At 35.8% G+C, this 17,676-nt stretch overlaps 1 protein-coding gene across 2 annotated transcripts in view; it reads right to left on the bottom strand.

Moving 5' to 3' along the window:
- Positions 1 to 17,676, bottom strand: part of LOC150106340 (tetraspanin-14-like) — a 136,523-nt gene that overhangs the window by 15,513 nt on the left and 103,334 nt on the right. For both annotated transcript variants that reach the window (XM_090392377.1, XM_090392378.1), the window contains one exon: positions 6,335 to 6,454. In XM_090392377.1, the coding sequence (XP_090248503.1) occupies positions 6,335 to 6,454 (120 nt within the window). The remainder of the gene's footprint in view (positions 1 to 6,334; positions 6,455 to 17,676) is intronic.

Genomic DNA, 17,676 nt, shown 5'->3' with positions numbered 1-17,676 from the left:
CTCTGGGTCGTTTTCCTGCCAACCTGGCAGAGAACACTTGTTTTGCTAATCTTTCCTCTCCCATTCTATTTAAGTGACCATACCATCTGAGATTAGCTCTGCTAACGCATTCCTGGATGCTGACAATGTCAAGTTCTTTCCTAATATCCTCATTTTTAATCTGATATTGCCATTGATGCCATCTGTTCACGCCTCTAATCTTTCTCAGGACTCTCATATCTGCGGTCTCTAGTCTCTGGTCAAGTGTTTTACTTCTGACCCAGCTCTCAGATCCATAAGTTAAAATTGGTTTGAACACAGTCTTGTATACAGCTAATTTGGTGTTCCGACTAATTTCTTTCTTATTCCATATGAATTTATTCAATTGACGTCCTACGATACCAGCTTTGCTGATTCTGTTGTCTATTTCTATATTTAGTTTACCATCTTCAGTAAAAATTGTGCCTAAGTAGCTTTAATGTTTTACTTGTTCCACAGGTTCTCCATTCACAACACAGTTGACATTTTCAATGATTCTGCCTATTTTCATTGTCTTTGTCTTTTTATTGCTGACCTTCATACCATATCTATTACAACAGCTATTCAATTTAGTCAGAGAATCTTGCAGACTTGTAGCGGATTTATTTAGAAGTATAACATCATCCACATAAAGCAAAGAGCTGACATTAACATCTCCAATTTTGATATCAGGTTTAATACCACATTCCTTCATAATGTGATCCATATAGATAATGAATAACAGAGGGGATAATGTACATCCTTGTCTCACACCAGATTTAACATTAAACCATCTTCCTGTACTTCCTTCAATTCTAACTGCTGACTCACAACTCAAATAAAGACTAAGTTTTGCTTGATATAATGCCCCATTGACACCATATAACTGCAGCGTATTGAATAGCTTCTCTCTTCGCACCTTGTCATATGCCTTTTCCAAATCGACAAAACTTAAACACAGATCTTTGTTATATTCCCATGCTTTCACGACTATTTGTCGTAAAGTGAAGATCTGATCCTGACAGCCTCTATTTGGCCTGAATCCAGCTTGTTCTTCACCAAGCTTTTCTTCCACAATTCTTCTCAACCGTTTCTCAAGTATACTTGCATAGATCTTGCCAGGAACACTCAGTAGGGAAATACCTCTAATTCTCACATTCAGTTTTATTTCCCTTTTTATATATGGGTACTATGAGAGCTCTACTCCAATCATCGGGAATTCGTCCCTCAGTCCAGGCTTTCTGAACTATGCAGTGCATCCACTGTAAGACTCTTATACCACCATACTTCAGCATTTCTGGTCGAATATCATCTACTCCTGCTGCTTTTCCACATTTCAAGCCTTTGATGGCTTTTTCTACTTCAAGTATGGATATGTATTCCTGACTGCATGCCTGGTCAGTGTTTTTTTTATCACTGTGCTGTCATCACTGCTTGTTTCATTTAGCAGTTTTTCAAAGTAATTACCCCATACTTCAAGGATATCTTTTTCTCCTGTTTTCATTTCACCTTTATCATCTCTAATTCCTTTTACAGCACTCTTTCCTCCATTCCTAAGCTTCTTCAACAACCTCCAGAATATTTTGCCACCTTCTTGATATTTATTTTCTTTATTCTTGCCAAAGTCCTCCCATGACTTTTGTTTAGCTAGTTTTACACACTGTTTAGCTTTCTTACATTTGTCTCTGTATTCTGTAAGAGTAAAAGCTGACTTATTTGCCAGGAACTTTTGATATGCTTTCTTCTTTTCCTTCACTGCCTCTTTAACTTCCTGTGTCCACCAGGGAGTTCTGATTTTTCTATCCTTGCACACAACCTCACCACATGCTTCTCTGGCAGAATCAATCAATGTTTTCTTCAGAGTTTGCCACTGAATCTCCAAGGTAATTTGATTCCTGTTCTCAAACTCTTTCATTTTCTTTTCAATAATCTTTCTGTATTTTAGTCTACAGTTCACATCTGAGAGCTACTCAACTTTTATTCGCTTTAAAACTTTCTTACATGTTATTCTTTTCAATATGAAATTCAATTTTATCCTGCTCAAGACTAAATAGTGATCACTTCCAATTTCAAATCCTCTGTACACTCTGGTGTCCTGCACCAGGGTGAAAACATCACTATCAACAATAACATAGTCAATGAGACTTTTCTTATTCCTAGCCTCTTCTCTCCATGTGAATTTGTGCACATTTTTATGTTGGAACATGGTGTAATAACCATGTTCCAACATAAAATAATAACCGGCCATGTCCTGAATAACCAGTCCATGTCCTGAATCCAACAGATATTTGCCTTTATTATTAACTTTGCTCTTTTCTCCAAATTTTCCCAAAATATTTTTGTATGTCTCACAATCATTTCCTGCTCTGCTATTTACATCCCCAACAAGGACCAACTTTTCATTTTTCATTGTGTCAGTTGCTTTTTCTAAAGCCTCAAAAAATTCCTCCACTTCTACCTTAGTAGAACCTTCTGTGGGACCATAGGCACAAATAAGTCTCATTGTCCAGTTCCCCATTCTTATATTTGATCACATGACTCTACTTGAGACTGACTGCCATTCAAGAAGATTAGCCTCATATTTTGTGTTGAATAGTATGGCTACTCCTTTTCCTTGATTGTCATTGCCTGAATATAACATTTTGTATTTATTCCTCAGAAAAATCTCACCAGTTTTGGTCTTTTTTGTTTCAGTTACCCCTATTATGTCGATCTGGTACTTATCTAATTCCTCAGCCATTCAGGCTTCTTACGTTGATAGTACCGATCTTTAACTCTGGTGATGTTGAGTTGGGGATTGTTTTCAGATTTGTTCCAGTAGCTGATTTTGCGCTGTTCGCCCTGGTTCCCTGGGGGAAACAACGGGGGGCCTTGTTTAACCGGGCGACGCCCCAGCCGGCATGAAATTTTGTCATGTTGTACCATCATTTTTTATTTTGGTTTAACCAATAATAATACAATTTGGTTGGCTAAATCCCAAATTGCCAGCCCATCCTCGTTCGTTCAGTATCAAAGTAGGTACCCAACAGGGTGCACCATGAGAAGGTCAGGATTGGACATTAGGTCAGAAGCCCTGGTGGGTTCTCCACATTCCTTTAAAGGCTATGTGGAGGTCTCCTCTCAGTTATACAGCTTTGACCCTTAAGCACCCCCTCGCAAGAATATAGAAAATAAATATCAAGATGGCGGCAAAATATTCTGGAGGTTGTTGAAGAAGCTTAGAAATGGAGGAAAGAGTGCTGTAAAAGGAGTTAGAGATGATAAAGGTGACATGAAAATGGGAGAAAAAGATATCCTTGAAGTATGGAGTAATTACTTTGAAAAACTGCTAAATGAAACAAGCAGTGATGAAAGCACACCGGTAAAAAAAAAACTCAACAGGCATGCAGTTAGTAATACGTAATCCATACTTGAGTAGAAAAAGCCATCAAAGGCTTGAAATGTGGAAAGGCAGCAGGAGTAGATGATATTCGACCAGAAATGCTGAAGTATGGTGGTATAAGAGTCTTACAGTGGCTGCACTGCATAGTTCAGAAAGCCTGGACAGAGGGTCGAATTCCCGATGATTGGAGTAGAGCTCTAATAGTACCCATATATAAAAAGGGAAATAAAACTGAATGTGATAATTACAAAAGCATTTCGCTACTGAGTGTTCCTGGCAAGATCCATGCACTTGAGAAACGGTTGACAAGAATTGTGGAAGTAAAGCTTGGTGAAGAACAAGCTGGATTCACACCAAATAGAGGCTGTCAGGATCAGATCTTCACTTTACAAAGTTGAGAAAGCATGGGAATATAACAAAGATCTGTATTTAAGTTTTGTCAATTTGGAAAAGGCATATGACAAGATGCCAAGAGAGAAGCTATTCAAAATGCTACAGTTATATGGTGTTAATGGGGCATTATATCAAGCAATACTTAGATTTTATTTGAGTTGTAAGTCAGCATTTAGAATTGAAGGAGGTACAGGAAGATGGTTTAATGTTAAATCTGGTGTGAGACAAGGATGTACATTATCCCTTCTGTTATTCATTATCTATATGGATCACATTATGAAGGAAAGTGGTATTAAACATGATATCAAAATTGGAGATATTAATGTCAGCTCTTTGCTTTATGCAGATGATGTTATACTTCTAAATAAATCCACTACAAGTCTGCATGATTCTCTGACTAAATTGAATAACTGTTGTAATAGATATGGTATGAAGGTCAGCAATAAAAAGACAAAGACAATGAAAATAGGCAGAATCATTGAAAATGTCAACTGTGTTGTGAATGGAGAAACCTGTAGAACAAGTAAAACATTTCAGCTACTTAGGTACGATTTTTAGTGAAGATTGTAAATTAAATATAGAAATAGACAACAGAATCAGCAAAGCTGGTATGGTGGAAAGTCAACTGAATAAATTCATATGGAATAAGAGAGAAATTAGTCAGAACACTAAATTAGCTGTATATAGTACAGTGTTCAAACAGTTTTAAATTATGGATCTGAGAGTTGGGTCAGAAGAAAAACACTTGACCAAAGACTAGAGACTGCAGATATGAGAGTCCTGAGAAAGATTATAGGCATGAACAGATAGCATCAATGGCAATATTGTATTAAAAACGAGGATATTAGGAAAGAACTTGACATTGTCAGCATCCAGGAATGCGTTAGCAGAGCTAATCTCAGGTAGTATGGTCACTTAAACAGAATGGGTGAAGAAAGATTAGCAAAACAAGTGTTCTCCGCCAAGTTGGCAAGAAAATGACCCAGAGGAAGACCATGATATATTTGGGTTGATACGGTACAAAGTGCATTAGACGATAGAAATATAAGATCTGATAATGTTGGAGTCTTGACAAGTAACAGACTGATTTGGAGGAAAATTGTAGATAGGAAGTAATTTTTTTCATCTAGTACTATTATATCCTATACACTCCTTGAGGGTACATGGCAGGAATTTGATGATGTTTGGAACACATTTCACTATAACACATAATGTTTTTACCATTGGAGTTTTGCATAGCACAGAACTGTTGTTTGGCACCTATTAACTGCACTATGCAAGGTTTCACTCTATTTCCTTTCTATGCTTATTATTCTTCATAAGTGATAGGAGCCTTTGATTTTCCATTTTTAGAAAGAAAATCAACACCGAAAAATATTTAGAGTCAGAGCTCTCTCTCCCTTTGCTGAAGTCATTACTAACACAGGAGATAATATTTATGAAATCCACTATCCTGTCTAATGACTTCACTGAGCGATTTGTTAACGAAGTCATTAACAGTTTCTATGTTGCTAGTTTCTTAGGAAGATATCAGCATCACCACCATCCCATTATGTTAAATTTCCTCCTTTCTTAGCTCTGCAAAGGGCAGACTTCCTGCATTGGCTTATCTGGTATTTATCAAATTCCTTGCACATGGTCTATACTTCAGCACTACTGTCAGATCTACAGCTTTATTCATTAGGAATATCTTAACTATATTAAGTTCCAAAAAGGGGTGCAACCTGAACTTGCCAAATATACTATCTCCTACAAACAGAGAATTCTTTGGAAGAGGGATCAAGTCCTACATAAATAATATTTTCTTGTGGAACTATAAAGGGCTGTGAAACTTACTACCTTGTCCTGATTAAACAGATGGCTAAGTCATCTTCCCTTTATGGAGAACTTTCTTCTTCAGCAGACCACCGTAGCTAATTTGTGTATATAAACACCATTAGAACCCTACCACAGTGAAATTGTGCTAAGGTCATCATGATCCTTCAGTGAAAATTTTATACAAAGATATCTTCAAACTTAATTCTTTTATTGTAAGTCTTGATTATTTTATACCTTGTTAATTTCTGCATTGTGTACAACTAATTATTATTCTAAATATAAGAATGCCACTTAACCTGAAAGAGAAATGTTGGAAATAAAGTGCTTCTCTCTCTCTCTCTTGCATTTTGATAATCCATTAAACCTTCTAAGTATGTGTATACAAACATTTTACTCACTTTACAGAAAATGGGACTTCCTAGGTCTTTGCAAATCATAGATGTTTTGATTATATTATGGAGTCGCATTTTATATATACCAATAGCATACCTGTTTAAATACAGAAATGTAGCATTCAATATGAATACAAACATGTAAATAATTGAAAGAGGAGGAAACATGATTGCTGACAGACATCAGCAGTAAAGGTGATGTGATTATTTTTCCATAATGTAACTAAATGACAGGCTACTTATAAATCTTACAGACAGTAGTAATAAAAATTATCCTAATTTATTTACAAGAAAATACATGGCAAATAATCTAAAAAGATAATTTGATATATAAACAAAACTCAACATCTACCTGTACAAAAGCAATTCCGGAGAATATGCCAGCAATGAGATAGAGATTCCTATTTACATATTCCTGAACTGCTTCAATACACCCTCTTGCATAAATATAATTTTCAGCACTTGAAACAGCCTGTAAATAAGTAATTTATTTAATGACAAGAATGGTCATGAATCTAAATACAAAGCAATTACTCTAACTAAAGCAGAGAAAAATCTTACATTAATAGCAACTTTTTTTTATTCAGCTTATTTGTTACTCTGCCAATCTTTCAATTAGCACTAGCTTTGCTAAGCAGGTTGTGTTAACAATTCCTTTCCCCTATTCAGGATACTAATTTTCACAAAACAGCTCAGAATATGTTAACTTATAATATACACAATGCAAATTAAATTTAAAATGCCAAGAAATTATATTGTTTAATCCTTTATTCAAATGTAAGCAAACAAAGTTTGAATGTTTCTTTGTGGCTAGGCTACTTGTATATAGAGGCTAATGACTTCTCATTCATTGGCTTACTATCATATATAATTCAAAACACACCTTCTTTCGACTGTGTATAATGCTATGCATTATAGAAAGGGCCACTACCCAGAAGAGATACTAAGGTTTCTCTAGTAATGCAGAAGTCATATCCCATACAGGAGTAGTGAAAAGCTGTAACATGGCAACTTATTAATATTAATAAGATATTCTGGATTAGAGCTAGTTGTAGAAAGTTTTTTCACTTGGTTTGTGAAGAAACTTCACACAAACTGTTTGCTTACACATGATTAAAGAACATAATTTCTTGAAGTGAAAAAAACTATATAATTAGCTCTAATCCAGAGTATTATAATAATGTGTTGCATCTTTTCATCATCAAATTCCTGATATGTATCCACAGGGGATGTATATGATATTATGATAGTACTACATGAAAAAAAAAAAAAGTGATTTCATTACTAACTTCCTATCAACAATTTTCCTCCAAATCAATCTGTTATCTGTCGATACTATCAGATCTTATATTTCTGTCTTCAAGGCACTTTTTATTGTATCAATCCACCTCCCAACCTCACAAAGAACATTTGTTTTCCTTAACTTTCCTCTCCCATTCTGTTAAGTGACCATACGATCTGAGATTAGCTCTGCTAACACATTCCTGAATGTTAACAATGGTAACTTCTTTCATAATATGTTTTTTTAATATGATACTGCCATTGATGGCATTTGTTAACTCCACTAATCTTTCTCAGAACTCTCATATCAGAGGTCTCCATTCTTTGTTCAAGTGTTTTATTTCTAACCCAGCTCTCAGATCCGTAAGTTAAAACTAGTTTGAACATTGTCTTGTTTATAGATATAGTTTAATATTTAATATCAAAATAGTTTAATATTTTGACCAATTTCTTTTTTATTCCATATAAATTTATTCAGTTGACTTCCTACCATACCAACTTTTTTAATTCTGTTGTCTATGTCAATATTTAATACACCATCTTCACTAGAAATTGTGCCTAAATAGCTGAAATGTTTTACTTGTTCTATAAGCTCACCATTCAGAATACAGTTCATGTTTTCAATGTTTCTGCCTGTTTTTGTTCCAAATTAATTACAACAGTTATTCAATTTCGTCAGGGAATCTTGTAGATGTATGCTGGATTTATTTAGACGTATAACATCTGTATAAAGTAAAAAGCTAGCATCTCGAATTTTGATATTAGATTTAATACCAGTTTCCTTTATAATGTGATCCGTGGAAATAATGTGCACCCATGTCACACACACACACCTGATTTAACATCAAACCATCTTCCTGTACCTCCTCCAATTTTAACTGCTGACGTAGAGCTTAAAGAGAGATTATGTATTGCTCTATATAATGTTCCATTTGCAGCATATAACCATAGTGTTTTAAAGACCTTTCATCATGGCACCTTGTCATATGCATTTTCCAGATCTACAAAACTTAAATCCTTGTTATATTCCCAAGATTCTCAACCATTTGGCTTACCGTGAAAATCTGATTGTGACAAGCTCTATTTGGTCTAAATCCAGCTTGTTCTTCGCCAAGCTTCCCTTCCATAATTTTTCTCGTCGGTTTCTCAAGTATACTTGCATAAATATATTATCAGGAACACTCAGTAGTGAAATACCTCTGTAATTCTCACATTGTTTTATTTTCCTTTTTTATAGATGAGTATTACGAGAGCCATGCTCTCATAATACGGCTAAAGACAATACTGCTAAAGAATACAGTATGACCATAAATACAGACAAAAAAAAAATCTTGATAACTGGAAAAAATGAAGAAAAAGTAAACTTCTCCTTGAATGGATCAACAATTGAACAGTTAAAACAATTCAACTATTTAGGAACAGTAATAAAAGAACACTTAGATCATGACCACTATTAAACATAGAATATCGACTGCATGGTCATCATTTAATAAGCTAGGAAAAATAATAAAATCTCCAAATGTCTAAAAATAAAATTATATAATGCAATTATAATACCCACTGTGCTATATGCTTCAGAAACTTGGGCACTCAAAACTGGAGGCTTTCGAGATGAAATGTCTCAGAAAAATAAATAAAACAAAATGGACAGAAAAGAAAACAAATGAAACTGTAAGACAAGAACAAAAATATACACTCATTAATAGAAAAGATCAAAAGAAAACAACTTCAATGGTACGGACATGTCAAGAGAATGCCATCAAAAAAGGCTACCCAACCTTGCTCTATATGGATTAAGAGATAAAAAGGAAGACCAAGAACTAAATGGATAGCATCAATAAAAGTCAACTCCGAATTACAAACATATAGACAGCTCACCAGCCATGCAAGAAACCGAGGCTCCTGAAGGTTGTTGTAGAAATATGGAAGACTCAACCAGTCTACGACGGAAGAGGACAGTAAGTAAGTAATTATGATAATTCTACACCAATCATCTGGAATTCAATCCTCAGACCAAACTTTTTACCTCCATATTTGAGCACTTCTGGTTGAACTTCATCAACTCCAACTGCCTTCCCACATTTCAGATTTTTCACAACTTTTTCTACTCCTAGTATGGATATGTATTCCTTACTGCATTCCTATTTCAAGTTTTCTACCACTGTGCTGGCACTGCTTGTTTGATTTAGCAACTTTCAAAGTAATTACTCCAATCTTAAATATCTACTCTTTAGTTTTCATGTCACCATTATCATCTAATTCCTTTCACAGTACTCTTACCTCCATTTCTAATCTTTTTCAATAGCCTCCAGAATATTGTATCACCTTCCTGATATTTATTTTCTATGTTCTTACCAGTCTTTCCATGACTTTTGCTTAGCTAGTTTTACAGAGTACTTCACTTTCTTACATGTTTCTCTGTATTCCCTAAGAGCACAAGTTGGCTTACTTTGCCAGGAACTTTCGATATGCATTTTTCTTTTCCTTGACTAAGTCTGAAATGGAGTTCTGAGTTTTCTATTCTTACAGACAACCTCACCAGATGCCTCTCAGGCTGAATCAATCAATGTTTTCTTCAGGGTTTGCCACTGGATCCCCAAGGTTTGGTTTTAGTTTTCAAACTCTTTCATTTTTTCTTGAATGATTTGTTGCAGTCTAGAGTTAACCTCCAAAAGCTGCTCAATTTTGATTTGTTTTGATTTTTGATGAAATTCAATTTTATCGTGCTCAAAACTAAATAGCGAACACTTCCTATTTCAATCCTCTAAACCAGTTGGACATCACTACTATCAGCAATAACATAGTCAATGATACTTTTCTTACTTCTTGCATCTTCTCTCCATGTAAATTTGTGCACATTTTTATGTTAGAACATGGTATTAGTAATGATTAGAAATATATACACGTTTACACAAGAATAATGTTTAATTTGCCAAATATTTCGGTCTGAATAATACAGACCATCTTCAGTGGCTACATAGGAATAGTTTTAAAAAAAAAAAAGATGGAATACGAACAATTGATCATTCACACATAGAACAAGCTGTGTGATGTCATATCGCTAAGTATTAGAAGAGTAAACATTTTTAAAGTCATAATTAAAGATATTAATTCAGAAATTCATATAATAATCTTAAATAACATTAGACTAATATAGGAAATTTACATTAAAAAATAAAAATTAATGTGTTATCCTGATTAAACTTTCCCAAATTTTTGATATAGATATACAGTCATTACGATTCAAGTTAGGATGTTGAAGTAAGGCCTCCACACTTTCTTTAAATAAATGTTCAAATTTGTAGCGACATCTGTGCAGGAGGAGAGTCTTGGACCAAAGGATGTTGTGTTTCTAATCCATGCTGAGCTAATCCAGATTTCTCGGGTTTGTTGTGTTGAATTGATGACCGATGCTCTTGAATTCTTTTTTCTATAGAACATCCAGTTTGTCCAAAGTAGGAAAGATTACAGTTACAAGGAACTTGATACACACCAGGTAGAGACAAGGTTGAGCGTTTATCTTTAGATGAAGGAAAATGGGTGGATAATTTGTTAATAGGTGTATAAGTGGCTGTTAAATCATATTTCTTCAGAATTCTTGAAATTGGTTACGAAATCCCGGAAATGTAAGGAATTGGAACTTGACGTATTGAATCTTTGCTGTTTTGTTGATTGATTCAACTGTCTATTGCTCACAGTTAACGCGAGTGGCCCGTGCAATTAGCACAAAACGTCCTGAATTGGCAAGTCGGAAAGGGGTTGTCTTTCACTACGACAACACACATCGAGTAAATTGGGATGTTTTGCCGCACCTTCCGATTACCACTTATTTTGATCGTTGCAGAATTCTCTGAATGGGAAAATCTTTGCTAATGAGGAGGCTGTCAAAAGACACCTGGATCAGTTTTTTGCCAGTAAACCTTAGGAGTTTTATGAACACGGCATAATGAAGTTGGTGGACAGATTGCAAGAGGTCATTGATAAAGATGGTCAATATATAACTGACTAGTATGTATTATATATATATATATATTAAATAAAATGCGTTTCATTCCGCTTGAAAAACCGAACGAACTTATTTGCCAACCCAATATTTTCTCCAAATTTTCCTAGAACATTTCTCTGTCTAGTAATCATTTCCTACTCTGTGGCTCAGATCACTAACAAGAACCAACTTTTCCTTTTCATTGTGTCAGCTGTCTTCTCTAATACCCCAAACAATTTCTTCCTTAGTAGAACTTTCTGTGCACCCATCAGCACAAATAAGTCTCATTATCCAATAACCATTCTGATATTTGCCCACATCACTCTACTTGATATTGCCTGCCACTCAAGAATATTCTCGTATTGAGCATTGAATACTATAGCTACTCATTCTTTTCCCCAATAGTTATTGCCCGAATATAATATTTTATATTTGTTGCTTAAAAAGGTCTCACCTGTTTTTGTCTTCTTTGTTTCAGTCATGCCTATTATGTTGATGTGGTACTTATTCAATTCTTCTACTAGTTCCATTTCTTTTCATTGATGCTTCCTACATTGATAGTACCAATCTTGAGCTCTACTGATGTTGACTTGGGATGTGTTTTGGAATTTGTTCCAGTAGCTGACTTTGCACTGTTTGCCCTGGTTCCCTGACAAAAACAATGGGTACCTTATTTAACCAGGTGACACCCCAGTCAACATGAAATTCTGTTATGTTGTACCATCATTTTACACTATGGCTTAAGCCAAGAAGAATATAATCTGGTCAGCTAAATCCCAAATCTACCAGTCCATCTTTCATTCAGTATCCAGGTAGATGCCTAACAGGGTGCACCCCAAGAAAGTGAGGATTGGACAATAGGTCAGAAGTCTTGATCGATTCTCTGCATTCATTAAATGGCTTCTTGGAGGTTTCCTCCCAGTTATATAGCTTTAACTCTTAAGCATCCCCATTAGATCTTTTTGCTACTTGTATATGGGATATACATTGCTTGGAAAGAATCAATGGAAACTCCCATGGCAAGGTGCACTGTGCCATGCAACAAGTCACATATTTATAGCCAGTTTATACTGGAGGAATGTGATGCTCCTAAGTCAGTACAACCAAATATGGGTGAAATGGCTGTGAAAAGGGGGGGGGGGGGGGAACTGATGGAATTTGAAAGAGGCATTGTGATAGGATGCCATGTTGCAATGAACTCCATCCAGGATACTAGGTATATTAATGATTGCATTTACTTGTGGGAGGGGTATCCATCAGCTGTCATCTATTAATGGATCTGTAGGAAAATCTTTAATTCTCTGAGGTGTATGCTCCATTATATTTTTCCAAAATGGATTCTCATGTAGTGAAACCATTTTTGGTGATCATCAGGAGTAAACCCAAATCAATTTTTCTCTTTGATTTGCAGCTAAAGAGATAGCAAGCATATCATATCGTTCAGGAATGTTGAAATTGTGAGAAGGTCAGACAGCATATGGTTTACACTGTGTGTTGTTGCTCCTTTTGTGGTAATGTTGCCTCTTTGCCTCCTGATAGGGGATGTGATGTGTTGAAATTTTTTTGAATCTCCTTTTCATTCTTCTGCCTTTGGCATGCTCAAAGTATGCTGGGTGATCTCTCTCACAATCAGGTCATTTCAGTGTTTCACATTCATCTACAGTCTTTGTTCTCCATATTCTTTACTGCCACATCGAGTATAGATGGCAAAACTGCGACAGGCAGTCTGAGAATGACTGTGCATCTGTGCTTGAAGCAGTGCAAAGGGTTTGGGATGTAGAGCCTGATAGGACAGCTAAGATACTCTGCAAGCACTGATTTGAGATGTTGGTGTATTGAATGTAAGAATGATATTCCTAGTTGAAACCAGGTGTCTATCCTTACATGAGGATTTTCCTTATGGCTGTCACTCCTTGTTGGGAACATCAAGGAGATACCACTCTGATATTACTTCTCAAGAAATGTTCAAAGTTTTGTATGTGCCTTTCCCAAGAAATTAGCATCAACACAAGCATTTGTTAGGTCATTCCTCCTTCTATATAAAGAACAGAAAACACTTCATAAACAAAATTAAAAACATAATGCTTAGCAAAGATGAGTTATTAGTCAGCTTTGACATTTCTGTGGCTACACTACATTATGCAGTGTAGCCACTGCAAAACTTTTATACCTCCATATTTAAGCATTTCTGGTCGAATATCATCTACAGCTGCCATTCCACATTTCAAGTTTTTGATGGCTTTTACTAACTCGAGTATTGATATGTACTCTTTTATTCCTCTTGAAAAGGTTCTAGTATGGTTCTGCCACTGCTTGTTTCATTTAAGTCTTTCAAAGTAATTACTCAGACATCGAGAATATACTTATAATGTAGATTTCCTGTGACCTTCATTATCTTTGATTCCTTTTACAGTGCTCTTTCCTCTGTTTATAAGCTTTTCTAACAGCTTCCAAAACTGTTTGTTGCCATCCTGATATTTATTTTCTGTATTCTTACTGTATTCCTGTGACTTTGGTTTAGCTATTTTTACACATAGCTTAGCTCTCTTACATTTTTCTCTGGATTCTGCTAAAGCATCTGCCACAATAGTGTTTTTAATTTTTGCAGGCAACTTCACCACATAACCCTTCTTGCTGAATCAATGTTTCCTTCAGAGTTTGACACTGAGATGCCAATGTTTGGTTCTTTTTTTTCAAACTGCTTCATTCTTTTTTTTTTTTTTTTTCAATAATGTTTGTATAGTTGAGTCTACAATTTACCTGTAAAAGCTGCTAAACTTTAATTCTTCATAAAACTTTTTTACGTACTGTTCTTTTGAACGTGATACTCAGTTTTATCCTGCTTAAAGCTTGATGGTTGCTTCAAATCCTTTACACACTGTTGTATCCTGAACCAGCATGAAGATATCAATGAGGCTTTTCTTATTTCTTGTCTTCTCTCCATGTAAATATGTGCACATATTTATGTTGGAATATGGTGTTAGTAATAACTAGTCGGGGTGCTTAAGGGTCAAAGCTGTATATAATTGAGAGGAGACCTCCACATAGCCTTTAAAGGAATGCAGAGAACCGACCAGGGCTTCTGACCTAATGTCCAATCCTCACCTTCTCGTGGTGCACCCTGTTGGGTATCTACTTTGATACTGAACGAACAAGGATGGGCTGGCAATTTGGGATTTAGCCGACCAAATTGTATTCTTATTGGTTAAACCAAAATAAAAAATGATGGTACAACATGACAAAATTTCATGCCGGCTGGGGCGTCGCCCAGTTAAACAAGGACCCCGTTGTTTTCGCCAGGGAACCAGGGCGAACAGCGAAAAGTCAGCTACTGGAACAAATCTGAAAACAAACCCCAACTCAACATCACCAGAGTTAAAGATCGGTACTATCAACGCAAGAAGCCTGAATGGCAAAGAAATGGAGCTAGCTGAGGAATTGGATAAGTACCAGATCGACATAATAGGGGTGACTGAAACAAAAAAGACCAAAACTGGTGAGATCTTTCTGAGCAATAAATACAAAATGTTATATTCAGGCAATGACAATCAAGGAAAAGAAGGAGTAGCCATAGTATTCAACACAAAATACGAGGCTAATCTTCTTGAATGGCAGTCAGTCTCAAGTAGAGTAATGTGGGCAAATATGGGAATGGGGAACTGGACAATGAGACTTATTTGTGCCTATGGTCCCACAGAAGGTTCTACTAAGGTAGAAATGGAGGAATTTTTTGAGGCTTTAGAAAAAGCAACTGACACAATGAAAAAGGAAAAGTTGGTCCTTGTTGGGGATCTAAATAGTAGAGTAGGAAATGATTGTGAGACATTCAAAAATATTTTGGGAAAATTTGGAGAAAAGAGCAAAGCTAATAATAATGGCAAATATCTGTTGGATTTCTGCTCAGGACATGGACTGGTTATTACTAACACCATGTTCCAACATAAAAATGTGCACAAATTCACATGGAGAGAAGAGGCTAGGAATAAGAAAAGTCTCATTGACTATGTTACTGTTGATAGTGATGTTTTCTCCTTGGTGCAGGACACCAGAGTGTACAGAGGATTTGAAATTGGAAGTGATCACTATTTAGTCTTGAGCAGGATAAAATTGAATTTCATATTGAAAAGAATAACATGTAAGAAAGTTTTAAAGTGAATAAAAGTGGAGCAGCTCTCAGATGTGAATTGTAGACTAAAATACAGAAAGATTATTGAAAATAAAATAAAAGAGTTTGAGAACAGGAATCAAACCTTGGAGATTCAGTGGCAAACTCTGAAGAAAACATTGATTGATTCTGCCAGCGAGGCATGTGGTGAGGTTGTGTGCAAGGATAAAAAAATCAGAACTCCCTGGTGGACACAGGAAGTTAAAGAGGCAGTGAAGGAAAAGAAGAAAGCATATCAAAAGTTCCTGGCAAATAAGTCAGCTTTTACTCTTACAGAATACAGAGACAAATGTAAGAAAGCTAAACAGTGTGTAAAACTAGCTAAACAAAAGTCATGGGAGGACTTTGGCAAGAATAAAGAAAATAAATATCAAGAAGGTGGCAAAATATTCTGGAGGTTGTTGAAGAAGCTTAGGAATGGAGGAAAGAGTGCTGTAAAAGGAATTAGAGATGATAAAGGTGAAATGAAAACAGGAGAAAAAGATATCCTTGAAGTATGGAGTAATTACTTTGAAAAACTGCTAAATGAAACAAGCAGTGATGACAGCACAGTGATAAAAAACACTGACCAGGCATGCAGTCAGGAATACATATCCATACTTGAAGTAGAAAAAGCCATCAAAGGCTTGAAATGTGGAAAAGCAGCAGGAGTAGATGATATTCGACCAGAAATGCTGAAGTATGGTGGTATAAGAGTCTTACAGTGGCTGCACTGCATAGTTCAGAAAGCCTGGACTGAGGGACGAATTCCCGATGATTGGAGTAGAGCTCTCATAGTACCCATATATAAAAAGGGAAATAAAACTGAATGTGAGAATTACAGAGGTATTTCCCTACTGAGTGTTCCTGGCAAGATCTATGCAAGTATACTTGAGAAACGGTTGAGAAGAATTGTGGAAGAAAAGCTTGGTGAAGAACAAGCTGGATTCAGGCCAAATAGAGGCTGTCAGGATCAGATCTTCACTTTACGACAAATAGTCGAGAAAGCATGGGAATATAACAAAGATCTGTATTTAAGTTTTGTCGATTTGGAAAAGGCATATGACAAGGTGCGAAGAGAGAAGCTATTCAATACGCTGCAGTTATATGGTGTCAATGGGGCATTATATCAAGCAAAACTTAGTCTTTATTTGAGTTGTGAGTCAGCAGTTAGAATTGAAGGAAGTACAGGAAGATGGTTTAATGTTAAATCTGGTGTGAGACAAGGATGTACATTATCCCCTCTGTTATTCATTATCTATATGGATCACATTATGAAGGAATGTGGTATTAAACCTGATATCAAAATTGGAGATGTTAATGTCAGCTCTTTGCTTTATGTGGATGATGTTATACTTCTAAATAAATCCGCTACAAGTCTGCAAGATTCTCTGACTAAATTGAATAGCTGTTGTAATAGATATGGTATGAAGGTCAGCAATAAAAAGACAAAGACAATGAAAATAGGCAGAATCATTGAAAATGTCAACTGTGTTGTGAATGGAGAACCTGTGGAACAAGTAAAACATTTCAGCTACTTAGGCACAATTTTTACTGAAGATGGTAAACTAAATATAGAAATAGACAACAGAATCAGCAAAGCTGGTATCGTGGGAAGTCAATTGAATAAATTCATATGGAATAAGAAAGAAATTAGTCGGAACACTAAATTAGCTGTATACAAGACTGTGTTCAAACCAATTTTAACTTATGGATCTGAGAGCTGGGTCAGAAGTAAAACACTTGACCAAAGACTAGAGACCGCAGATATGAGAGTCCTGAGAAAGATTAGAGGCGTGAACAGATGGCATCAATGGCAATATCATATTAAAAATGAGGATATTAGGAAAGAACTTGACATTGTCAGCATCCAGGAATGCGTTAGCAGAGCTAATCTCAGATGGTATGGTCACTTAAATAGAATGGGAGAGGAAAGATTAGCAAAACAAGTGTTCTCTGCCAGGTTGGCAGGAAAACGACCCAGAGGAAGACCAAGATATAGGTGGATTGATACGGTACAAAGTGCCTTAGACGATAGAAATATAAGATCTGATAATGTTGGAGTCTTGACAAGTAACAGACTGATTTGGAGGAAAATTGTAGATAGGAAGTTAGTAATGATGTAATTTTTTCATGTAGTACTGTCATATCCTGTACACCCCTTGAGGGTACATGGCAGGAATTTGATGATGATGATGATAATAACTAGTCCCTAACCTAAGCAGAAACCCAGCAAGTACTTACCATTATTATTAGTATTGCCCTTTTCTCCAAATTTCCTCAA

Source organism: Typopeltis vanoorti, chromosome 5 (genome assembly GCF_054136105.1).
Source record: "Typopeltis vanoorti isolate ZY-2024b chromosome 5, IOZ_Tvanoo_1.0, whole genome shotgun sequence".
In the NCBI taxonomy this organism is placed as follows: Eukaryota; Metazoa; Arthropoda; class Arachnida; order Uropygi; family Thelyphonidae; genus Typopeltis; species Typopeltis vanoorti.
The sequence above is the reverse complement of the archived record's forward strand: the minus strand, read 5'-3'. Positions and strand labels throughout refer to the sequence as shown.